The 25,854-nt window shown below is 39.6% G+C and overlaps 1 protein-coding gene across 3 annotated transcripts in view; it reads right to left on the reverse strand.

Moving 5' to 3' along the window:
• The window catches only part of COL6A5 (collagen type VI alpha 5 chain), a 130,617-nt gene that overhangs the window by 42,752 nt on the left and 62,011 nt on the right, over nt 1-25,854 (reverse strand). For all 3 annotated transcript variants that reach the window (XM_021934872.2, XM_003895127.4, XM_021934871.2), the window contains exons 18-33: nt 23,474-23,536; nt 22,790-22,855; nt 22,332-22,385; nt 18,988-19,023; nt 18,440-18,502; nt 16,870-16,932; nt 15,756-15,818; nt 13,648-13,710; nt 11,401-11,451; nt 11,244-11,279; nt 9,816-9,878; nt 8,697-8,759; nt 6,351-6,386; nt 6,197-6,233; nt 3,033-3,044; nt 662-1,146 (exon numbers count right to left, since the gene is read on the reverse strand). In XM_021934872.2, coding sequence (XP_021790564.2) covers nt 662-1,146; nt 3,033-3,044; nt 6,197-6,233; nt 6,351-6,386; nt 8,697-8,759; nt 9,816-9,878; nt 11,244-11,279; nt 11,401-11,451; nt 13,648-13,710; nt 15,756-15,818; nt 16,870-16,932; nt 18,440-18,502; nt 18,988-19,023; nt 22,332-22,385; nt 22,790-22,855; nt 23,474-23,536 — 1,254 coding nt within the window. The remainder of the gene's footprint in view (nt 1-661; nt 1,147-3,032; nt 3,045-6,196; nt 6,234-6,350; nt 6,387-8,696; nt 8,760-9,815; nt 9,879-11,243; nt 11,280-11,400; nt 11,452-13,647; nt 13,711-15,755; nt 15,819-16,869; nt 16,933-18,439; nt 18,503-18,987; nt 19,024-22,331; nt 22,386-22,789; nt 22,856-23,473; nt 23,537-25,854) is intronic.

The raw sequence follows: 25,854 nt of genomic DNA on the forward strand, positions 1-25,854 counted from the left end.
TATAGTTAAGTCACTAGTAATCCTCTGGGCCTCAGTTGCCTTTTTATTTTATTTTATTTTATTTTTGACAGAGTCTCTCTCTGTTGCCAGGCTGGAGTATAGTGGCGCCATCTTGGCTCACCACAACCTCCAACTCCCTGGTTCAAGTGAGTCTCCTGCCTCAGTCTCCTGAGTAGCTGGGATTACAGGCACGCACCACCATGCCCAGTTAATTTTTTTATTTTTAGTAGAGATGATGTTTCACCGTGTTGGCCAGGATGGTCTCGATCTCCTGACCTCATGATTTCCCACCTTGGCCTCCCAAAGTTCTGGGATTACAGGCATGAGCCACCGCTCCCGGCCCCGGTTTCCTCATTTTTAACATGGAGATGACAGCTGCATTGACCTCTGAGGGCTGTGAGAGTGTGTGAATACGTACGGAAAGCTCTAGGGACAGTGCCTGGCGTACAGCAGGAACTGAGCAAATGTGGTTGCTGTTATCATTGACTGTTGTTATTATTCAGGATTGAATTTCACAGACACTGAAAACAATTTAGCTGTGAAAACTGTAAAGGAGTTTTCAAGAGGCCACATATATTCCTTGACTCTCTACCACTCCCATCCTGCCCTAGCACAATACCACTATCTTAAAAATAAAGAAGTTGCCAAGAGAAATTCTTACCCCAAAAGCTTCATGGAAAACTCTCTCATCAAAAGCAAAGACTGTTGGACTGATATCCAGGGCACTAAACTCCATGGTGGCCGTGATGATGGACGACCTACCGGCCATTTGACCATTGCTAAAAAACACAGCAACTCTCCTCATGTTGGCTTCTGCATATGTCCGTTTGAACACGTTGCGGGCCACAAACCTCATTGCATTACCAACATCTCGGGGCTCTGTGGTGTCTTGATATTTTATTTGGGAAAGCTGCTGGAGGAGTTGCTTCTTCCTATTGTAGTCAGACCAACGGATGAGATAGCTGGTGTCTGAGTTGTAGGAAACCACGGCAACTCTTGCTCCCACAAGACAATTATTTTCCCTGATGTTAAGGTCATTGACAATGGAAGTGATGATGTCCCGTGTTTTATTAAAGCTCTCTTCTGTGACATCATAGGAATTGTCCAGAGCAAATACTAACTCTGTTGGATATACTGGACATTTTTCTAGAAAAAAGAAAAGCAGAACTATTAAGTTATTTCACTGGATCAAAATCCTTTCCCTTACCCTTTACTCCAATGAAGTGGGTTCATACAGAGGCAAAGCAAGTGCTTCATCCAGCTCTAGAACAAGAGGTACCCACAGACAAAGAAAGGAAAGAAATCTGGTCTGCAAACTTGAAGCTGTCACATAAATGCAGAGCATGAATATTTGGCTATATAATGCTCAGACTTCACAGCCCGCTATCATATCAGTCAGCTGTGTAAAGTGAAATTGCTGGGAGTTCTTGGGATGATGGAACTGTTCTGTGTCCTGACCAGGGTAGTGGTTACATGAATCTATGCGTGTGGTAAAACGGAACACATACACAGAGAAATGAATTTTACTGTGTGTAAAATTTAAAAATGAATAAAATGAAATTATAGCTGATTGGGGATCTTGAAAATCTATTCTCCCCCAAAATCTTCCAAAATAATCTATTAATTATAAAGATAGTTGTAAGATTTCCATCCACTTTTGCAACAAATATTTGAGTAACTACCACATGAAATGCAGTATAACATTCACTGTGAAATACATGCAAAGGTGAACCAAGTGCAGCACTGCCCTGGAGGAACTTGTATTGGCAAGCATCATTATACTATAAGGTATAGAGTAAAGATTATTCTTAATGAGGATTCAGAGGATAAAGAGGCTGTTTCCAAAAGGGGCTATCTCAGGGGCTTCAGGAAAGCTGGCTTTCAATGAAGACCAGGGTGGCAAGAGGAGGGAAGCAACATGAACCAATGAAGGTTCTCCACAACCAGAGGAGAATTTTGCAATAAGCTCTTACAAAAATGGGACTATCTGCCATTCCCAGCTCGATACTCATGTCTTATGATGACTGAACTTTAGAATTTCACAGAAAATCTACCCTATGTATCAAACCTCACTTTTCAATGTCCTTGTTAAAGTCTGAACACAGGAAAAGAAAAATGATTTTTCTTTTAATAAGCACTCCCATCTGCTCAGGCTGTTCTACTATCCCCAATCTGGCTAACTCCCAAAGCATATTACACTCAAAATATCCCATATCCCAACCACTGTTCTTGGTAATAAAAATAGGGAAGTATTGATTTAGAGAAGTGTTTTGAATCAAAGAATTTTACGGTGAAGAAATTTCAGTAATTTTAAAATATGAAAGCTGATAATGAACAATAGAATAAGAAAAATGAAAGATACATTTAATCCAAATCCATAAAGTTGTATTGAGCGCTTACTGTGTGCAAGGTATATTTTTGCAGAATTAAGGTGATTAGTTCCAAACCTGCACCACACTTAAAGACCCTGAGGGTCTACATCAGCAGGCCTCTAGGAGACCAGGAGGTTTTGAAATTGACATAGCCACTGGCTCCAGTGGCCTTGCCATCCAAGGGCTCTAAGGCGCGGTGCAGCCCCGAATCTGTGGAAGATCATCCACAGCCGTGGGCAGGAAAGGTTTACAAGTAGTGGGCACTCAGTGAGATGACAGGTATGAGCGTGGGCCAGAGGGAGGAAAGGACACATCTTACACCCAAGAAGCCAGTGTCAAGGGCAACAGCGGCAGACAGAGCAGCAGAATGTGGATTAGAGAGAGCCACGTTTACTGAATCCCCCAGCAGCACACGGCCGGCTCTGGGGAGAAAGTGAGTTGTAAACTGTGGTGGGTCCCAGGCTTGGGGCTGGGATTCAGTCACCATTTCATAATCAGGTCAATCATGACACTGACAACTATAGTCATAATCAAAAGAAAGAACTGTCTGCATAGAAGGAAGAAGTCCTGTTTCCCACGGGGGTGAGGGCTTCTTTCAGACTGGTCATGTTGGAATGCAGTAATGATCTCAGCAGGGAAGAGCATGGTAAGAATACTCACCTTTCCAGCAAGCTGTGAAAAGGAGAGAGGGAAAAGTTTGTTATGTTTTTGGAACAAGACTACAAATAGTTCAAAATACATCATTTTAACAAAGCTGAAAATGTGATTTGAGTCTAACTGCAAATGAGGCTAATTCTTGACAGGAAGCCAAGGTTAAAGTATTGAGGAAGATGTCAACAGAATTTTATTAATTTGTGAGCCTTCCTAACCTTTTCCATTTTTAAACCACAGCCAGCAGACTTTAGCAGAATTTTGGTTGAAACTGAAACACTGATCACTCGTTTTAGAAGCAAAAATAGATGAGCCTCTGATTAAACAGCAAGATAGCTGAAATTCAATTTGTTTTGTCTCTCTTCTTATAGCCTTCTGAGAGTCATTCAGCAACGCAAGGCTAAAATATGGGTTCTTATTTTCTTCCCTGATGAATATCTTCGGAGCCTTTATTTTCCTGTACAACCATGGGGGGATTTCCAAGTGAATTTTGTCTTTGATAAAAAGCACAGCTCCTCTGTTTGAGTGATCTCCACATCCAGAGGGAGAAAGAAAAAACCCCAAGTGTTTCTCCTGAGCAAAACACCATCTGGTTTCTCTGATTTACTCTGTAAAACTGAGAGGAATCAGGGCAAGTATTGATACATCTTTAAGAAACCACAGGTCTAACAATTTCCATGTTCATTTCACTCTATTCCTAGGAAGCAAATGAGTCACTCCAATATAATAAAAGATATTATTAACACTGGCAACACACCAGCCTTCTGTCTTGCTGTCATGCAGTAGTGGTCCCCTGCCATCCACCCTGTGAACACCTCTTGTTTGTCTTAACCCCACGGCCACTGGGACGCTAACTGCCATCAGACAGCACACATAACCCACAGCCTCCTTTGCATCTGGAGGCTCAACACAGACCCCTTTTTCCTGTACTTCCACTTGTTCACTTCAAACACAGCTCCAAGGCTACAAGCACAGGCTCTAGAAGCAGAAACACCTGCTGGGTTTGAGTCTGGTAGAGCTGGGTGACTTAGGGGAAAATTACTTAAATTCTTTTGAGCAATTTCCTTTAAGTTGATTTTTCCTAAAATTCTTTATTTATGTATCTCCCTCCAAAATGCTAATCACTTGGGCTCTTCTGTTTTATTCTCAACCACCCCCTTTCTCTCTTAATTTTCCCCAGCCTCCTAGACACCTTCTTTTATTCTCCAAAGAAGGTCTCAGCCTGGCCCTCACCCCTGTGTGCCACAGAGCTGCTACTGGACTGAGGAGCAAATGATGTTAGATGAGAAACCTTGGAAATGTCAGCTATTAAGTGAGGCCATTTAGATCAGCTCTAACAGCCTGTTGCCTGCATATTTATCTCCAGTCTGCATCCTGGAGTTCTGTGTTATCCAATCAGTGCCCTGTGTGGTTATAGAACTTGCCTACTCTTCTCTGACCTCCTGTTTTATGGGCTAACTCCTTTTATTCTATGTTGGAAAACTTCTCTCTTCAAATTCCAAACCCTCCAAGGCTGGTCCTCACCTCCCCAGCCCCTTCCACCTAACTTTGGTCTTCTTTGGGAAGACATCATTTGATTTTACTGAGAAGACTGGCAACTTCTTGAGGAAGGTTGATCCCACATTCGTTTCTCCTACAATGGTTCTTCCCTTTTTCTCTCCCTGTAGTCCCAGTCCCTAGTTCTCATCTCCTCCTGTGTACTGAACAGCCTTTCCCGCTATCTCCTCCCTTTGAATCTCCTCTCCATTGCCTCCTTCCTCTTGCCTCCTTTCAAGCTGCCCACATTTGGCAGGACTCTCACATCTCTGGAATGCCATTTTTCTGTACCTTGGCCCCACTCTTTTTGCCAAGAAACAGAAACCTCTTGAGATTCTGTTTCTGACTCTCTAGTTTTACATTTTGAGAAACCTCATCCATCCATGTGTTTTTAAGGACCACTAGCACTGAATGATTTCAACATCTGAGTCTCCTTCCCTCACCTTTACAAAAGCCCCATTTCACTGGGTCGATCATTTCATGTAGGGTCTACACAACATTCCTCTACCTCCAAAATATGTAAACTCACCATCTTCTCCAACCAATTGATTTCCCTTCACAATTCCTCCTCTGCTTACTCATCCTTGGTGACACTCAGCCTCTCCTCTGCTAGCCTGACAGTTATTCTAAACCTGCTTTTTTGCTGTTCTTTCCTTGCCATATACTTGCAATGACAACATTTTTATCTAGTCTCCTTCAGTAAAGTCTCTGATTTTCCCCTTTTACATTCTTCTGATTATGATTATTTAAAAACCACAATGGAAACATAATGAAGAAAGACAGATCTCCTAAAATTCTATCTCCTTGAACACAGTAAATCATTGTTTTTCTACTATTGCTTCTAGTACTTGTTTCTATGTATGTATTTACCTACATGCAAAAATAATGAGGATTCAACTTCATTTTATAATATTTAATGCCTGTATTTTTCAAAGTTTGATTGTCTTCATAAAAACTACATTTGGTTAATATTTTCTCAGAAGATGATATATTGTAACCTAATTTTTCTATAAGTGTAAACAGTCTAAATGTATAATCACTTTGCTTTAGTAAATAATATTCCACCAATCATATTTACCTATATTTTTTTCTTGCTTTTGCTGTATTTCCTTGGGACAAATTTTCAGAAATGATATCACTAGGCTTTTCTACCTTATTTTTCCTTCTTTATAACCAAAGACAACCTCTTTATGTCAACTCCTGCTTTATTTCTTTTCTGAAACCATTTTTTGCCACTCTCATCACTTTCCCATAGCTGGATTCAGTTACCCCTATGCAAACATCCTTTATTAACTGAGTAACTAACCGACTAGTCCCAAACCCCCATGATCATCCCCGTAACGCCATGCCCTCCAGTCCTTTTGCTCATAACCTTTTGGGTTTTTCTCTAATTTGCCCATATGCATGTTTTCTTTTGATGTCTGCATTGCCCCCATGAGCGAAGGCACTTTTACTTATACCCCCTTTCCTCTCTCCTTTAATGTGCGATGTTCTACAGTAAGCACTCCAGGCAAACTTGTTACAGAGGCTTCCCACCAGTGAACTCAGTCTGCTGATCTCACATACTCACACTGCATACAATCCTAAGTGCCTCACCAACCACTGATGGATGCTCTCATTCCATAACAGATACTCACGACTACGTTCCCGTAAAAACCGGATCAGATCACATTGCTGTAAATGTGGAAAAAAGAGAGAGAAAAGAAACATGAGTACAGTGACCTTTGAGTAGCTGTGTTTATTTCCCAGTGAACTTGTTGAGTTTTCTTTCGTGAATAAGGAGATACATACAGAATATACAGGCTGCCCTGCCATGCCTTTAATGCCCTAGGAAAAACAAAAACAGAGCAAGTTAGTGGTATGCCAACTGAAGTCTTTAGTAATAAAACAAGAGAAAACAAAAATCTTTCTTAAAAGCACAGCTGGTAGAGAGTAGTTAAAATATTCCTGAACCCAGTGGATTAATTGCCATGTATTTTCTCTACTCACATCGAGGGTGTAAATTTTTTGTTTCAGTGTTAGATCAGGTAAGCTAATGTCTACCAAAGTTAATGAAATTATTTTTCTTCAGTGATAAGAAGAAACAAAGGTATTTCTTAAAGATATCTGTACTAAAGATATAATACTTAGAGGAAGGCATTTCTCATAAGAATACTTAAAATTATAAACAGCATACTTTCCAAAGGGCAGTGCCAAGGAGAGTAATTTATTGGAATTCAGAGGAACAGTTATATTACACATCAAGAATGTAAATAAAACACAGGAAATAAGAAACAGCCTCTACATATGAGAAAGACCCAAAGACAATTACACAGCAAAATACACAGCAAAATAAACATTACATAAAAGAAGAGTTACAGAAGTGTAACTAAATCATTACAATAAGCTCATAAATGCCAAGAGATTATGGACCAAAGCAAAACAAATAATTTGGTGAGATGAATCAAGGAAGACTTCCTGAAAGCAGTCAGTCTTTCTTGGCAGCTTGAGCTTCTCTTTGCTCCTTCTTACTTCCATTAATTAGGATCAGGCTTCTCCTTGGCTGTGATTCTTAATATACTTGCATATATAGGTTCCCTTGGGCAACTAATGAATGCCTGCATGCTCACTTAAAAAAAAAAAAACGTGATTCATGCTTACACTTGTACAATTTCATCGAGTCCCTCAGAGGTTCAACCAGGGATGTCGGCATAAGAACCTCTGTCCTAAATGACAACTGGGTCACTTCTCCATTGGTCCATCCATCCAATAAACAGTTAAAGGTCTGCTGAATGTCTACGTGGCCTATTGTGGATTGCTGGAGTTAACCAGAACTGTTGTGACATCCCTAATTGTACCCATTGGGACATACTAACTTTCTAACTCAAATCAGGAAATTATTCATTCACAAAAACACGTAGTGTCATTCTTACTTTTACAAGTTATGGCAGACAACAGAAAATAATGCATGACCATTTAAACAGAGAGATAAACAGTTTCTGGCTAATACACAGAGTAGGCAGTCCACATTTTCCAGAGAATCAGAACCATGGAGAGGATGTCCTGAAAGAGCGAGCCCTTGAATAACTTTGAGCAAGTTCTTAAGCAGAGGCTGAGGATCAAGAGCCTGAGACAAGCCAAATTCCAGTCCAGACTAGCTGGGCCAAGCACAAGACCAGGAAGATGTGGGTGTCCCCAGATGAGAGCCCCAGAATCTAAGGAGATAAATCCAGAACAGACCAGATCGGCCCAGAGACTACATTCTCACTCACGTGACTAGGAATATTCACGCATTGCCTAATGCCAAAAAAGTAAATATTGTATCAGAGTATCCTTAAAGTTAGTTGATTGTCATTCTAACATGGATTCAGTTGTCCACAAAACCATTCATATTTTTTGTTTTTATAATAAAGTCCCAAGTTCAAGAACCTCTTCAAGTAATCAGAAAAAACTCACAATGCACAAAACAAGATAAGCAGCTTATCCATTCCTTACACAATGCTGCCTGGGCCTCCGCCACAAAACACAGGTGCTCGCAATATTTAATTCTCACCTGACTGTGCTTGTTAGGAGAGACAGACGTGTAACTAAACCATTACAACAACGTGGGAGGCACTAAAATAGAGAGATGGCTATTTCGTCAGTGGGAGATATGCCTGACTCTGCCTGGGAACGCTTCCAGAGGTGCCATTTTTCTTTAATGGAATCATAGGGGGAAGTTGCGCCTATATTTCCAAATCTCTCTAAAGTCTAAATTTTGAGGATAGGAAGGCAACAATCGTGGTTTTGGTAAACTCCATCAACCTGGAGTTAATACTGGAGTTAACCAATATTAACTATTTACATTGTACTTTATATATTTTATTTACTATTAATTATTTTGCAATGTAATATTACTATTTGTAAACCTTACAGTTTACAAAGAGTATTCACATTTGATTATCTGATCCTCACAGCTACCTTTTGAAGTAGTTAGGATAGAATATGTCATCCCCTCATTTTACGAATAAACTGAAGGACCCAGTGACTGGGTCATACAGCTAGTAAAAAGCAGAATCTGGACTTAAATCCAGTGCATTTGACTTTAAATGTTATGCCCTTTCCATGGAACATACTGGAAACTACTATGTCCTACTTAGTTCTTATGGGTACACTTACTGTCTGTCCAGGAGGGCCTGGGAGTCCTTGAGATCCCTCTTCACCTCTCAAGCCTACAGTGAGCTGCAGATAGGAATATATCAATACATTAGTTTCAACATTGTCTATCTATGGGGACTACTTCAGTTTCTATAAGACTTTCTAATTAAAAAAATATATATTTTAAAGACAGCAGCTATTAATTGAAGTCAGGTAAATTGCTTGTGATATAAACAATGTATTTTTAATGACTAGTAAACATCCATTTCCCTCCTAGCCTCTTTAATAGTGATATACTTTGTTCTGGCACTGGCTGTGCATTTCAATCTTAATTAGCCATAAATTGGGATTGGTGCTAATAGGAAAAGCAATATATGAGGGCACACAGAGATCTAATAAGAAAACTCACATCTGTAAAAGATCAAATAAGAAAAATGATTCCCTACACACATAAGAGGACATGAGTGGGTTAGGTCATTCTCATACCTCAAAGTGATGGATATGAATACTAATGAAATTCATCCAGCCAGATGGAAAGTATCCATTGAGTTGCATCTTTATTCACACTGATGGTGACCACTGATATGGCACTCAAACTTTCAAATGAAAGACTGCTTGTCTCAGCATTTTGCTTCTAAGTAAGTAAGCATAATATTCTACTCTTCACTTTGCTAATTAGAAGATCTCAATAGCCTTCCTCAAAACAGCCCATATGACCTTGTGATGTATAGTGGAATCGTCAGAAACTCTCAGGGACACAGTGGGAAGGACATCTTCCCACCGTCACCTTCATTTCCACTCACAGCGTTAATATGCCAGGATTTAATATGCACCTTAGAAAAGACTGGAAGGCATTGACATTTCTTGGAACAGCAAGTTATCAGTTTGTAAATCTTTAAAATAGTTCTGATTTATTGAACCATAAACTTTTAGAGCTGAATGTGACCTTACATATCACTAAGTTCAATTCTTATGTTACAGAAATAGAGACCCTGAAAAGATGTGTTGAAGGTCACAGCTAGCAAGTGGCATTTCAGATGCCCTCAGGTTGAATCAATAATCCCACATTTATTATTACAACATAAAAGCCAAAGTCTGCCAAAGGAATATTTATCATTTCTGGAATTATAGGCTACTTACTGCTAGTCCCCTAAATCCTTTGGGTCCAGGTCCCCCAGGAATTCCAGGATCACCAATATTACCCTGAAGATTCAGATATAAAAAGTTAAGATGTTGAAGTATTTGCTATGAAAGAATTTTAAAAACTCTCTGAACTCAAAATTAATTGATATTATGACAATTATATATTGATGAAGGCCAGTGCAATATTTAATGTCATCTTTTCCTGTCATTTGGAACTAAGTCATTGGTACACTTATTCTTCAAACTATTTTAAATTTTCTAATAATATAAATATTTACATCTACATATCAATTCAGTGGTCATCCAGTTACTAAAAATATCCAAAGAAAATGCTTGAAAACCCAGAAAAACATTTGGAGTATTAGCTATGTGAAATAATAAATAATGAATTACTTTATAAATTCATAAAACATTTATGAAAAAGTTGAAGGTGAAAATAATATATTCTGATTTTTAAAAATTTTGACAGTTATTTATCAATATGCTTATTTCACATTTATCAATAAGTTGAATTATGCTAATTTTCTCCCTTTATCAGTAAATTGGAAAATTGATCCTCTACAATGAGGGCTTTCTTCCTAATGGTTATTTATATTGTCCCTTTTGCACCCTTTTGTACTTAAGAATCTCTTTTGGTAATCAATTCACTAAAAACAGTTTTAAGAGGATTCAACAGTTGACAGTTTTCCTATACTTTATTTGATTAATTAGATAGTCTATTTTTAACTCATATTTTATATTTTAATATAAGCATCACTTATATAGAAGACATTGTTCTGGACACTTTTTTTTTTTTTCAAAAGGGAGATCTTTTTACAGAATTCCAGTGTATAAAACAGACCTAACTTGAGCTACTCGGGTTGAGATGAAAGGTATGTCTGTTTCTACAGCAAGAAGATGGATTTCAATCTGGCAGGCAATGAGGAATTCTTGAAGATGTTTGAGTAGGAAAGTTGCATAATTTCGCTATGCTTTGGAAAAAATCAAGGGACAGTAGTGTTTGGAATTAACTGAATCAGGGAGAAGATGGAAGTAGGAACCCAATTAGAAGGATATTGTAATCTTTCTCGTGAGAGAAAATAAAGAGCACAATAATGAAGAACAAATAGCAACAACCAAAGCCAAGAATATTGAATGAAATCACCAAGGCAGAAAATCAAGAAGAGAAGAGAGTACTGAACTTGAAAGGATACCCAGAGGTAGGCTTTCAAGGCAGAGGCATCAGGCAATGATGGACAGAACAATCTTTTCCAATGTAAAGATTCATAGGGGTTAAATATGGTTCTTTCCTCAGGAAGCCCAAGGAAAACAACTGTCCTGGGTTTCTCCTTATTGCTCCCATTTCATTCAGACCTACAGGTTTATCTCAGTTCTCAAGTAGAAGGTTAAGATCACGGTAATTTCAAAACGTCATGCATACAATACCTTCTGCCCCACATCTCCAGGGAATCCTCTTGGGCCCTATAATTTTCAGCACAGAACAAAAATACATCAACATATCACTTCTGCAGTATGATCATTTCTTCTTGTATTATTTAGTTTGATTCATCAATTAATAAAAATAATTGCTTTCCATATTTACCTTTATTCCTTTTCGTCCCATCTGACCATAGCCTGGGATGCCAGAATCTCCCTGTGTAAACACACCAATTTATTTCAATTTCTCAAAAGTGGAAATTAATTTTAATCTATACTGGGGAGACTACAGTGTCAAAAGAGAAGCACTGGGGACTTCCATGCAGAAGGGGCCTAACTGGTGAACCTTGAACCCTGTGTTGCTGTGTTTTCCTCACCCCCTGATATGTTCCCTGTACTTCTTTGACCAGTTCCATTCTGTAAACATTGCAGGAAGCAGAGGAGTGGTCATTCGGGACTTGTGGAGTCAGTGGCAGTTTCTTGCCTAGAAAATTAGGAGCTGATCCAAACAATACAGCTGAGGAACTCTCTGAAGAAGGATTATAAATAGTCAATAGACATACAGAAAAAATGTTCTTCCTCACTGGTAACAAAACAATGCAAATTTGACCCTGCAATGAGATCGTATTTTTGTCAATGGTAAAGATGGAAAAAAGTGACAATACCTGTTGTTGTGGATGCCCTAAAACAAACACTCTTCTAAAATAACACGTGGATCCACATACTGTTTGAATTTTCCTAAGGGCACTTTGTAATGGAGTGCAAAGCCTTTATGAAACATGTACATATTCTTTGATCCAGCTATACTACTTTAGAAATCTCTACGTAGAAATTCATTATGGCTTTGTCCAAAATTTTAGTTAGGTACATGAATGTTCATTGCTGTGTTGTTTATCACAGTGAAAAACTGAAAGCAAGCTAAATAACCATTAACAAGATATTGGTCAAATAAATGAATGTACATGCATTTAGTAGAATATTTTGAAGCTACTAAAAGTGATGTTGAGGGAAAAATGTAATGACATGAAAATATGCTCACAATACGTTGTATAGAGTGATTTTTAAAAATTTCCAGGATAATGATAAATAGCTCAAAATGATGGATTATAAGTACTTTTTCTTTCTTTCCTATCTTTTATTCTGGGTAAATTTTCTTTCCTTCTCTCTCTTCCCTTCCCCTCGTTCCTTCCTCTCTTCCTTCTTTCCTTCTTTCTTCCTTTACTTTTAGATTCATGTTTTCAAATTAGATCACATAAAAAGACAATTTTTAAGACTTGCTGAACCATTCTACAAGCATTTAATTTTATGGATAGAAAATGCAATGAAGGAAGATTGAAAGCCTTTATGGAGGCAAAGGATTGTGGGTGTAGCCATAAGTCAAAAACTTGCTGTGCCCTAATCACTTGTTCTCTGGCTCCTTATGTTTATTTGCCATATTTTTTTCTTCTTTTTTTTTTTGCAATTTTCAAATATGCGATATATTGTTATTAACTGTGGTCACCATGATATACACTAGATCTCTTGAACTTATTCCTTCTTTCTAATTGAAATTTTATATACTTTGACCAACATCTCCCCAGTTACCACCTCTGGTAACTACCATTTTAATTCTCTGTTTCTATGATTTTGACTTTTTTTACATTTCACCTATAAGTGAGATCTTGTCGTATTTAACTTTCCATGCCTGGTTTATTTCATTTGACATAATGTCCTCTGGATTCACCCATGTTGTCACAAATGACCAGATTTTCTTCTTTTTAAAGGCTGAATAATATTCCATTATGCATACATACCACATTTTCTTTATCCTTTCATCCATTGATGGATACTTAGGTTGAGTCCATATTTTCTTGGCTATTGTGAATAATGTTTGTGCTTGGTAAATTTTCTATGATATCTATGTATAGCATTTGTAATAAACATTAATTTTTTTAAAATGAAATAACTGTTCCTATACTGGCTGCTCCATGAGCTGAGATCTTGTTACAGCCAAAGCCATTAGGACAGAGTGCAGGCCTAAAAATGCAATGCCCCATTTCGTAGCCCTGTTCCTCTATCTGTCATTGTCACCCTAGACTTTTGCAAGAAGGGAGCAGAAATGGGCGGTGTTGTTTTTCAAAGGATATGCATCTATGTGGCCACGCTGGTTGTTAAGGTATTGAAATGCCCTGTTCTAACTCATCTATTATCCTCTCTGCCTACCCCCCTTCTCCTGCTTGCTGTTCTCCTTCACATTGACAGACTATCTATGGAATGAGAGCTTTAGCAGGTGGGAGAAATGTTCACACACCTTCCTAGATGCTGAGATACCTTCCATGCCCTCCACACTTGAGCTGATGGTGTCAACCCCTTCTCTTTACCTTGGAACTGAATACTCAGATCTGGGGAGGGGAGGGACTTCAAAACTTCATACCTGTCTTCCTCGCTGCCCAGTTTGCCCCACTGGCCCTGGATCTCCAAGAAGTCCAGGCTCTCCCTAGTAAGTGGGACAAGAAGAGCTTCAGATCAGTAAAATCAAACCTGGTTCCTACCATCAAACCTGGTTCTGTCCACTCGATGAGAAGACTCAAAGTTCTCAGTGAGGGGTCAGTGCTCACTAAGGGGATGAGAGTAGGGCACAAATTATAGTTTTTCCATAGCTAGCAGAAGATGCCTAGCACAGCCCAGAGCTGGACTGATGTGCTGCTTTTCCAGTGTTATAAAAGGACTGAAGGAAAAGGCAAAGAGTAGAAAATTGACTCCAGGGAAAGTTGACTCATTTGCTGACGCATTTGCCTATCCAACAATTACTTATTGAACTGCAAAATAAACACATTAGGGGTGGTCCTGCCCTCACTTGGCTGGAAAGAGAAATAATTAGACAGGCAATTATCATATTGTAAGATAAGGTTCAAGGTGCTATGGGAGCAAACAGAAGGGTAGTCTAAGTCAGATTTGGTGGGCCTGAGGAGGCTGCCGAAAGGCAAGGAGCAGAGAAGCTGAGGACTGAAGGATGAGTTGTATGTCAGGGGACTGGGCAAGGAAGGGGTGAGAGTGATCCAGGAAGAGAGAAGGCATTAATGAGAGGCCTGAGGCAGGCACACAGGAGGGAGGTAAGCAGTGAAACCTTAGAATGAAATGGGGCAAATAGCAAAGGACCGTGTAAATGACTCCCTACCTTATTGACAAAAAACTGCGTATGTTTAAGGTGTAAACATGATTTCATATACATACATGTTGTAAAATGATTGCCACAGTTAAGTTAGGTAATGTGTCTATTGTCTTATCTTGTTACTTTTCCTTTTTTATTTTTGCTTTATGTTGAGAGCATTTAAGATCTACTCTCTTAGCAAAATTTCGAGTATATGATACTGTATTGTTAACTATAGTCACCATGTTATACATTAGCTCCCCAGAATTTACTTATGCTGTAACTACCTTAAAGTTTGAATATTTTCGTGGAGGCCATGGGAAAGCCAAGACCCATGATACAATTTGCTTGGCTCAGTGTAAAAGGAAAACTCAGGCCCTTTGCTTAAAAAATGAGATTCAAGACCATGACAGCAGAGCATTAAACTCAGCAGGGGGTTCTTCTCAGCAAGGCCACCTGTGTGGCTGCACAGGTCACAGGACCCTGGAGAGGGGGCCATTGAAAGGTTTTAAACAGGGGAGTCAGATTCTGATGAGGTGAATAGTTTGCTCTCTGACAGTCCCCAACAGAGCCACCTCAGAGACAGTCGTGGTTTCAGAACCACATGCACTAACGGATTTGAGTTCTGACACCACCCATCCTGCACTCAACTCAGCAACCACGTGCATTCTTGAATTCAGGAAATCAGGGAGTGAAAGCGATCTTTTAGAGTTGTTTCTGATGGGTGAGATCACTCTCTCCTAGGGAAACAGCAGCTTCATGGAGAGGTCAGCAGTTAGAAACTCTTTGCTCAATGGAAGGAAGAGAACACATTAGCGGAATGCTGGTGACTTGCTGATGGTGCTTGGATTCAATCATGTGAGGAATTAACATGAAAATCAGGAAGAAAATTGAGGTACTTTTGTACTTGAAATCCATAACAAATAACATTTACTTTTTTCAAGAGGGAATTCATGTCCTCTACAGGGACATTGATGAAGCTGGAAGCCATCATTCTCAGCAAACAAACACAGGAACAGAACAAACACTGCATGTTCTCACTCATAAGTGGGAGTTCAACAATGGAAACATATAGACACAGGGAGGGAAACATCACACACTAGGGTCTGTCAGGGTGTGGGGGGCAAGGGGAGGGAGAGCATTAGGACAAATACCTAATGCATACGGGGCTTAAAACCTAGATGACAGGTTAATGGGGGCAGCAAACCACCATGGCACGTGTATACCTATGTAACAAACCTACCTGTTCTGCACACGTATCCCAGAACTTAAAGTATAATTAAAAAAAAGAAAATATCACACTGTACCTCATACATATATGCAATTATTAATTATCCATTAAATCTAAAATATGTTTTTTAAAAGAATTAAAAAACAGAAATAATATTTACTTTTTTCCCCAAAAGTCCAGGTCTTCCAGTGCTCCCTTTGGCTCCCATTAGCCCAGGAGAACCCTGAAAAAAATATTAGAGACTAAAAAGTTGGCACCATAGTAATTCCTAGAAAGCCCATTAGAAACACTTCACTTTCCTTCATGGTATTCCCAACAACTCCTTGATGCAGCCTTAACAAAAGATCCAGCCACTCAGGAGGAGAGAGGCAGATGGCAGGGCTGAACCAGATGACTCAGGTCCCAGTCCTAGTTAGAGGACCACATGTTTTAATCTTCAGGGACATCACTAGTCCATATGGGGCTTAGTGAGAAAAAGAAAAGGCACCCTTGAGTCAACACATGCTATTTTCAAATGTGGGGAAATTGTCATAATGCACTGATTATTTTAGAACAAGACACTTTGCTGCCACATTTGTGCACCGTACCACATGCGTATACATAACGGCATGTGGGATATGTTTCAGCTTTCCAATAAAAAAATGGGCAGAAGTGTCTTTCGCACACATATTATCCGAAAGATAACTGACCACACATGCTAGGAATATAGAAATATGGGTATCCCTTGCCTTGTGAACTCTCGCTGTCTGAGCAGAACTGAATAGATTTAGAACATTTTTCCTATGAATCTTTTGCCATCCAAACTATTATTTCTCAGGAAAAAAACAGATTCAGATAATGAATTCAAGAGGTGAATGTAGGAATCAAGTAGTTTTGAGTAGCGAGGGATCTTTGTACAGTCAATTTTAAATATCTGTAGTCAAGGGAGATATATGTGCATGGCACGTATAAATTTTAAAAGTTAGAAAAAGCAGAATAATGTATCAGTTTTTGGAGGAAATGTTATGATTGGGGAATATTTGTATTCTTCCAAATGCTTTCTTTAGGCTGATGAAATGGATCTGTGCTTTCAGAGTAAAACCCCAGTGAAGGAGAAAGAGGAGTGCTTTAGCTATGTATGAGGAATCTGAACTGTGCTAAATTTTTGCCCCAGATAATCCAGAAATGAAATAATGTATATGTAAATAATACAAAAAATTATATGTGAAGATTGTTTTGCAGTAAGAGGAAAATAATTGTTGAGAGTCATTGAGCCTAATGTCTCTGTCACTTACCTGAGGTCCTTTGTGCCCCTGGCTTCCTTTTTCTCCTTTGCTGCCAGGATTTCCCTGTGACCCCTTTAGTGGTAATAAAGGAAATATAATGCAATGATGTCAATGAAAGCTTACTTCTCAGTGTTTCTTTTGAAACATCCTGCAGAAAAGCAATGATCCAACCCTTCCCACAGCCTTTTAACCCTGAGATTAAGCATGTGTTAAGAGTAATTGAGGACAGGCCCAGTGGACTCAGTGGTCCAGATCTTTTTAAGGAATTCCCTGCCTGGAAATAAGACCTTCATCCCTCTCCTACAGAGGAAATAAAAATAGGCCAAAGCAGGAAATGAAACCTATAAGAAAAGGAAGTAAGATGCAAACAACAGTCAGATGAATTCCTTTAAAGGGACGGGTTACCTGAGCCAAAGCCCTTATCAATCTGTAAAATAGAGAGTAAAGTTGTTTCAAGTTAGCACAAAAGGGCATCTTAGCAGCAGACCCTGATCAGAAGAATCATAGTCTATTTTTCTGCCATATTTGCCATCAAACACATTGTTCTCATGTGGTTCTCTCATATAGAAGCAAAAACGTTTCTTCCTATTGAAGTATCAGCTGTGAAACGGCCCTGGGCTGCCCAGGAGCCACCAGGTGAGCCTTGATTCACTGTCTCAATGTCAAAGGGACGCTTGGATGTCTGAGGTATCTGAAGTAACTGTCATTCCCACCCCCACATCCACTCCAAAGCCTGGGAATGGATCTAGACTGGTCCCATCCCTAGCCAATCTAGAGAAACTGCTAGCTCATGGTTTGGTTCAGGGACCCCAGAACCACTCAAGAGAATCCCAAATTCCAGTTTGGTCCTAATATCTGAACTTTCTAGAAAAAAAAAAAAATGAATTCCTGGGAAGACCTTAGAATAGGCACAGCTACACAGGCCCTTCCATACAAGTCCAGGCTTAAGTTGGGCTTCATGTAAAGTGGGCTTCATAAGACGACTAAACAACAATGTGTTACAAAGCTACAGAATGTGCAGAATGACCACAGCTTCCCCTTCTGGCATGGAGGGAAGCAAGACTATGATGCTCTGACTTCCGATGCTCATATTACCAATGATATGACCATGAAAGATGCAAATGGCTCACAGAAAGCCCTATCAGTCATATTTCAGAAATACTGATACCCCTGTAGAGTTAGCTTTAGGCAAGTCAAGTAGCAGTTTCCAACTTCCAACTAATTTTCCTTTGTAGGAGCCTGTATATGCAGGACTCCAGCTATGGAAAATCAATTTGTTGATCCTGGTGTTAATTACTAATGTAATATGAAGGTATTAATCATTCATTATTACTAATATGAAGACACAATTCCAGGTGAGCACAAGAGCACATCTTTCCTCTACAAAGGCTTATTAGTGACCTGCAAATAATGAATCAAGTTTGATGGAACAAAATCATCCCCCACCCCATGATGGGGAATGCAAAATAGGGCAGGGGGCAGATTCTCAGTTATTTATTTTTATACAGAAATACCTGCCTTCTTCCCATCAGAATAACTTTACAGCATTTATCAATATTTACAAAATATTCCAACACACCTGTGGGCCTTGTAATCCTTCAGCTCCCAATGTGCCTGTAGGTCCAGGATTTCCTGGTTCTCCCTGAACAAGAATTTCCAGTGTCAAGATTTTCTACACATTGTTTCCATATAGATTTTCTCTTTATAGTATGTACATCAGAAATAGGTACTATTTTGTCTGACTCATGGCTCACCCTCTACTTGGCCTAGGATTTTACTGTTCTAGACTGTCTAAGTAATGAACATAAACTTGTTTCTTATTCCAATAAGGAATTTTTACCTCTTGAAGCTGATTCCCAAAGCACATGAAGAGCAGTCAAACGCACAATATTTGGAATTGCACAGGTTCTGCCTGTCTACCAGGTATCTATCAGGCAGGCTTTTCCTTAGGACTGTTCTGTTCCTGGGAGCTGCAGTGATCATTGGGTCAGTGGGGATAATGTCCAGTACTGGGCACTTCCTCTACCCTTGTCAAATGCTTACTGATTTGATTCCCAGCACCACCTACATGGGAGAAACGTCCTTGGTCCCATCAACCACAGAGAACAGGAAGTAAAGGTTACATACTGAGACACCTTGGAGTCCCCTTCGACCTTCTCTTCCCTGGGACAGAAAAGGCAAAATGTTAGTATGTGGATCTCTGAATGGAGGGGTTCCTTGAGGCAAATCAGCCTCTTTCATTCTCTGATTGACATAAGTAATGAGCAGCTCATAGAAACAGTTTCCCTGAGGTGTTTTCCATAGACAAGCTTTCACACTGGGCACTTAATTACAGACTAACATTTGGAGGATTGATTGCAAACCAATCTAAAAGTCATTACAGACCCAGTTCCAGTCTGACAGCCTCTAACAATTATCCAGGAGGCTGTTTAGAGAATCAAATCATCCTGAAGATCCTGTCTTCTGTATTTCCATCTCCAGCAAATTCCAAAAAGAACTGTCTGCTAATCAGAGCTTTCCCACGGGAGAAGAGCTGTGGCGCATCCCTTTCTCTCTGTCCTGGGCCCGTGATTGTATCTTGGGAGAAGGTAAAAAATTTCTAGATTTAGTGTCTCGTATGGGCCCACTGGGGCTAGTGTCTATAGAATTCTACAAGAAATAAATGGCTGATGGGGTCTGCTCAACTATGGTGATCCAAATGTCCAAATGGCTACCACTAGGTTCAACAGAGGACAAAAAAGCCTGGCTGATCCCTGAAGCCCAAATCTCTGTCTGCGCCTATCCGGAAGCAAGTTCACATTGCCAGCTCAGGCCCTCTACCTCGTGGTTGTCACACAGTCTCCTTTCCAGAGGGTAACCAAATGGGAAAAGGATTCAGGCCCCAGATCCTAACTTCCTTATCCCTAAACAGCAAGAATAAGATTTGCACCCTCATATCACCCCCTCAACCCCTGTCCTTGCTTCTTTGAGAGAGCCGTGGAACATCTTGACCACCAATTCACTTAGTGTTGTGATAAACAACTATGATTACTTTAGGTACAAAGCAAGTATTTTTTAAAAAATTCTATTCCTTCATTCATTTATTCAGAAAGGTAGCCATGGAAATTATTTCAGAACTGCTGTTTTCTTTCAACTGCCCACCTTCTGAAGGTCCTTAGAATAAACTACCAGATCAAGTGTCAGCTCCACCAGGTTGGCTAGTGCTTACAGTGATTCCACTGAGGTTTTGCCCCTTGATTCAAGGGGCTTTTTGCTTTTAAGATGCAAATCCTCTTCGAAAGAAGTTACCCATTGAAACTTTTCAGCTATTTGTACCCAGAATCAATCTCCAAAGCTCTTGACATAAAAAAGCAGAGAAGAGACAGTAAACAAAGATTGAGGCTACAGTTCCCATGACATCACAATTCTGTCTTCATTAAAAAGCAAGGATAAAATAATGTGTATTCTGTGTAACAGACTGTATGCACAATGGTTATAGATATGTCCTTAAAAGTCAGGCAGACTTGAGCTCAGTTTTGTTCTTTAAAGCCTGTGTGGCAAAGGGAAATTGCCCAATAAACCTCACCCAGTGTGGTTAACAGCCCAGACCCTGGAGGGAGACGGATTGAATTCAAATCCCAGCTGTGCTACTTACTAGCTCTTGTGACCTTGGGCAGCTTGCCCAAGGTTTCTTGATTTTTTTCATTTGTAAAAAATGGATATAATAATAGTATCTACCTCACAGGTATGTTATGAGGATTAAATGAATTAATATTTGAATGTGATCTGAGCAAGACCTGGTGCAAAATAGATGCTATAGAAGTATTCTTTGTGGATGGCAGGCAAAAAGCATAGGGCCTGGAATGTGGATTCCAGTGTGGTTTTCAGTGTGTGGATCCACTGTTTTGGCAACAACAGGTAAAACAATTAATTTACATAAGTTGAAATTCTGTCACATAGAAGGCAATGTCTTGGATTGGCTTATGTTGTTTAAAATTTATCATCCACTTAAGATGCTCCCGCCCTCACAGAGAATTCTATTCTGCATCGGAAAGTTGGGGGAGAGGGTAGAAAACCTGATGTTGTTTTATATCAATGTTACCTTGTTTAATTCAGGAGAAAAGAAATTACAAAGGAGGAGGTCAGCAGTGAGATGGGTAGAAGATGAGGAGGGAGCCGAGAGCCTCATGTCCTTAGAATGACTTAAAAGTAATTGGCTGGTTTGTCCATGATTTATTGCCTACACCACTCCTGGCATCTCTTTTTTTAAAGTACCTGATTGATGTGTCAGTTATAAAGCTATTTTAAACTAAAAGTATTTCCTCTTAAACCAACAAAAATACACACTTATCTTTAAAATTTATAGCATTTAGCTCATCTTGCTGCTGTACTGTTTCCTCTTATTACATTTTAATTCTCTCGTGTGAAGAAAATGGCAAAGTCCGAAAGATTTTACCAGAAGCTTTGGGAAGCCTAACCCCTTCCAACTCCAGCTCTTCTCCTTCAAGAACTGTGGTTCAAGATAAACAAAGGCAAGTGGTATAAAAACACATTTCTTCACCATCTATCCCAGAGAGAAGGGCAATCAGCCACAGCCTTCAAAATAATGAGAAGATTCCAAATTTGTACTAGAAAAGAAATCCAAGCATTTTCAATTCCTTCTTGAACAAAACTCAGAGCCAAATCTAGGACTTTGTCCATTATTCTCTTTTAATGATGTCCATGCTGAGCGCATGAGAGAGGAGTTTTTAATACATTATAAATATCACTTCTAGCTTCAGTAGTCCACAGAAAGAAAGGCTATTTCTTGGTTGTTCCTTTTAAAAAGATAGAGAAGTCCAATGTCTCCGTTTTTTGCTGTGACACGCTTGATATAACATGGGATGCTGTAAAGTTATGCCAGCACCTCAAGGTTGCCACTTGACCCTAATTGCCAGTGCTTTGGTCCATTCAGGAAGAATTTATTCATGAGTCCTCTTTCTCATTGGCAACATGTAAAGAGAAAGTATATTTACCTAGTTCATAATATTCTTATGTAAGCTACCAAAGGAGAGCTTTTGTGTTAAAATCATTGGCTCTCTTCAAAGACATCCCAAAACACCTGGAAGGTGGAAAGGGAAAGGCCGACTATATTTCAGTGTTTCTCAACCAGGGGTGATTTTGCCTCTCAAGTCCACCACTACTATACCCACCACAGATATCTGACAATATTTACAGACATTTTTGAATGTCACCAGTGGGCAGTGGGGAGGGGTGGTGCTGCTGATACTAGTGGGTAGAGACCAGGGATGCTGCAAAACATCTGGCAATGCATAGCATAGCCATTCACAAGAAATAATTATCTGGCCCCAAATTTCAATAGTGTCAAGAGGGAGAAGCCCTGAAAAATATTTCAGCCCTGAATCAGTCAACTCTGTGCAACAAATATTCTGAATGCCTCTGTCATCTTCAAGTGGTAAGGAGGGGAAATAAATGTCCACAGAAATACTTACCCTGCTTCCTGTGGAACTAGGACTGCCTTGCACCCCTTTCTGTCCAGTTCTACCCTAAAAATATAATAATTCCCTCAAGATCAAAAGGCAAAAATTCTGAATAAATCATAAAGGCATCAGCATCAAAACCTCAATCACTATTAAAATGGCAGAATAAACATGTCATACTGTGATCATTCTGCATATTAACAGTCAGTTATACACGTCCTTTAAAGAAGAAAAAAGCATAGCAACATGCACTGCTACTACATTTTCCCAAATAATATCACTTGCCAGAAACTTCATAATTTTGCTCATAAAAGTGTACCCTACTACAAATATGCATACCAAAAAATAAAGGTCTTTTAAATGTGGTCTTAAGAGCATTTGTTCAATTACAGAAAGGTTACATATCTTACTAAATTTACTTGGATCAATAACAGAATTAATCAACTCATAGATAAAATAGATCAAATTACTTGTCTTCCTTGTTCTCCTTTGGAGCCCTTTTGTCCTTTGATGTCACTGTTTTGTCCTGGATTACCCTAGAGAAAGATTTTTAAAAGTAGTTTAGAATCCAGAAATACCAGCTTTTTCTCCAAAATGGTATGATGTTCAAGTACTAAGTTAATTTGGGTCAAGGTATAAGAGGTGTGAGAAAATTTTTCACATTTGAAACTTGCAGGATTTTGGAAAAAAAATAAAAGCAGTACTTCCTCAAGTTTGAAGATTTGGTAATAAATAAATAATTAAAAGAGTTATTGCTACATTGAGATTTTCCCTTTTCTATGATGGCAGCTTCACTGGTGCACTGGTTCAAACATTCTTAGGCTATTCCCTCAAGGGTGTAAAAAGATTCCCCTGTAACTGAGTCTGCAAATAGTGAATCTATAGGTCTGCAAGATTAGAAGTCCAATAAATAAAGCTATGGAAATGTTCTCCCAAAGGAAGCAGAAAGTCTCAACGTACCATAAGGACTCAGAAGATGGCCCTAACCCAGATAAGACGCAAACAGACTTTTCCCAAAGCCTCAGCCAACACCTATCACCTCTACTCCTAAGACAAGCATGTGCCTACAGGGTAGCAGGAAACACAAAGGGAAAGGAGATAGGAACTGTGGAGCAAGTATAAAATTCAGGGCCAGTTGGGCCCTGAAAACTTACTGGATCTCCTGGGAAGCCCTTCTCTCCATACTGCCCAGGAGCACCTCTGGAACCTGGGCTGCCCTGAAAAAAATGAAACAAATTTCTGAGTTAGCTTGTAAGAGGTTTGTATAATGGTGTTAAATGTGAAGTTTTGTGTGTAGGGGGGTTAATCAGATAAAATGCTCTTTGTCCTTCATCACAGTCAGATTCCCTTAGATTTCTCAAGCAGTACTAAGTCCAGTTTTAAGCCTATGGTCAGGATTATTTGTACTGAGGCTCAGAAACTGGTAAACTTCTCATGGTCTAACATAGCACTGTCCAATAGGAGTTTCTGCAGTGATGAAAATGTTCTATATCTGCATTCATCGATATGGTAGCCATTAGCCATATGTGGCTATTAAGCACTTAAAATGTAATCAATGCCACTAAAAAGCTTAATTTCTTAATTAATTAAAATTTAACTTTAAATAATCACATGTGGTTAGTGGCTATGATATTGGACATCCTAGCCAGTCTAACAACTTCTAACATTTGTTATTAAATTGCCCACTGGAAACTTCCATAAGGATGTTCTATTGGGGGAACCAGCCCCCAATATTTCAACGTACGTTCTTTTCTATTTTCCCTAAGTGTTGGCTGGTCTGATAAAGAAGGGGAAAGAATACAAAAGAGAGAAATTTTAAAGCTGGGTGTCCGGGGTGACATCACATGTCGGCAGGTTCCATGATGCCCCCTGAGCCGCAAAACCAGCAAGTTTTTATTAGGGGTTTCAAAAGGGGAGGGGTGTACGAATAGGGAGTGGGTCACAGAGACCACATGCTTCAAAAGCAATAAAATATCACAAGGGCAAAGAGGCAGACTGAGATCACAAGGCCAGGGTGAAACTAGAATTACTGATGAAGATCCATGTCCTGCTGGGCACACATTGTCATTGATAAACATCTTAACAGGAAACGGGGTTTGCAAGCAGACAACCAATCTGACTAGAATTCGCCACGCTGGAATTTCCTAATCCTAGCAAGCCTGGGGACGCTACAGGAGACGAGGGCATATTTCATCCCTTATCTACAACTCCATATGACAGACACTCCCAGAGCGGCCATTTTAGAGACCTCCCCCGGGAATGCATTCGTTTTCCCAGGGTTATTCCTTGCTGAGAAAATAATTCCGCGATATTTCTCCTATTCGCTTTCTGAAAGAAGAGAAACATGACTCTCTTCTGTCCAGCCCCGCAGGCAGTCAGACTTCATGGTTATTTCCCTTGTTCCCTGAAAATAGCTGTTATCCTGTTCATTTCAAGGTGCTCATTTCATATTGTTCAAACACACATGCTTTACAAACAATTTGTGCAGATAATGCAATCATCACAGGGTCCTGAGGCAACATACATCCTCAGCTTACAAAGATGATGGGATTAAGAGATTAAAGTAAAGATAGTCATAAGAAATTATAAGAGTATTGATTGGGGAAGTGATAAATGTCCACGAAATCTTCACAATTTATGTTCTTCTGCCGTGGCTTCAGCCAGCCCCTCCATTCGGCTTCCCTGACTTCCCATAACATGTTCCATTGTCATCTCAAACCTAATTATTTCCAATTAAACTTGCCCAAGCCAGGATCCTTGCAGGCATATTGACTGACTCTCTATTTCCTATTCCTCTAGTCGCCTATATCTGGAGATTTCAGGTCCTAGAACCAGGACTAGTGTGAGATGAGAGAGGCACCTAGGATGCAGAATTGAGGTAGGTATTTACTCCACATAATTCTGCCCCTTTTGCACCTTAGGCGTCCTGTTAGCCTCGCTTCAGTCTGAGCCCTGCTACAACTTTAGCATATTTTGTGTCTGTTCTCACTATCATTGCTTTACTTGAAGGCTTCATCACTTCTCACCTGATTTCTACAGATCTACCTCTCATCTTTGCCTTGCATCTATGTCATCTCCAAAATATTGTCCACATTACTGCAAGTAATATTTCTAAAATGTAAATCTGATTGTGATTCTTCTGCTTAAAATCTTTCAAAGGCTCCCCATTGTCTTATGGTTAAAAACCAAGCTCTTCCACATCGCTCGCTAGTGCCCTCCCAATCTCTTGATCTCTCCCCACCATGTCTTGAACCTCACCTCCCAGTGCCTGTATTCTAATGCTCCCTCCAGGAAGAAAAACTTGGCAGTGCCCTGAACCCTCATGTTTTTGCTTATGCTACTCCCTCTGTCTGGAATGTCCTTCCTCCACATCTTTGCCTTGCTGAATTCCTGTTCTCTTCAGCTCAGAGGTCATTTCCTCCAAGAAGATTTTCTGGACAACCCCTGCCCCTAGGCTGAGTTACATGCTCTTCTCTGGACTCCCATGTAAATATCTAAAACATGACCTCAATCACATTTTATGTAATTCTATTGA

The sequence above is a fragment of the Papio anubis genome, chromosome 2 (genome assembly GCF_008728515.1).
Source record: "Papio anubis isolate 15944 chromosome 2, Panubis1.0, whole genome shotgun sequence".
In the NCBI taxonomy this organism is placed as follows: domain Eukaryota; kingdom Metazoa; phylum Chordata; class Mammalia; order Primates; family Cercopithecidae; genus Papio; species Papio anubis.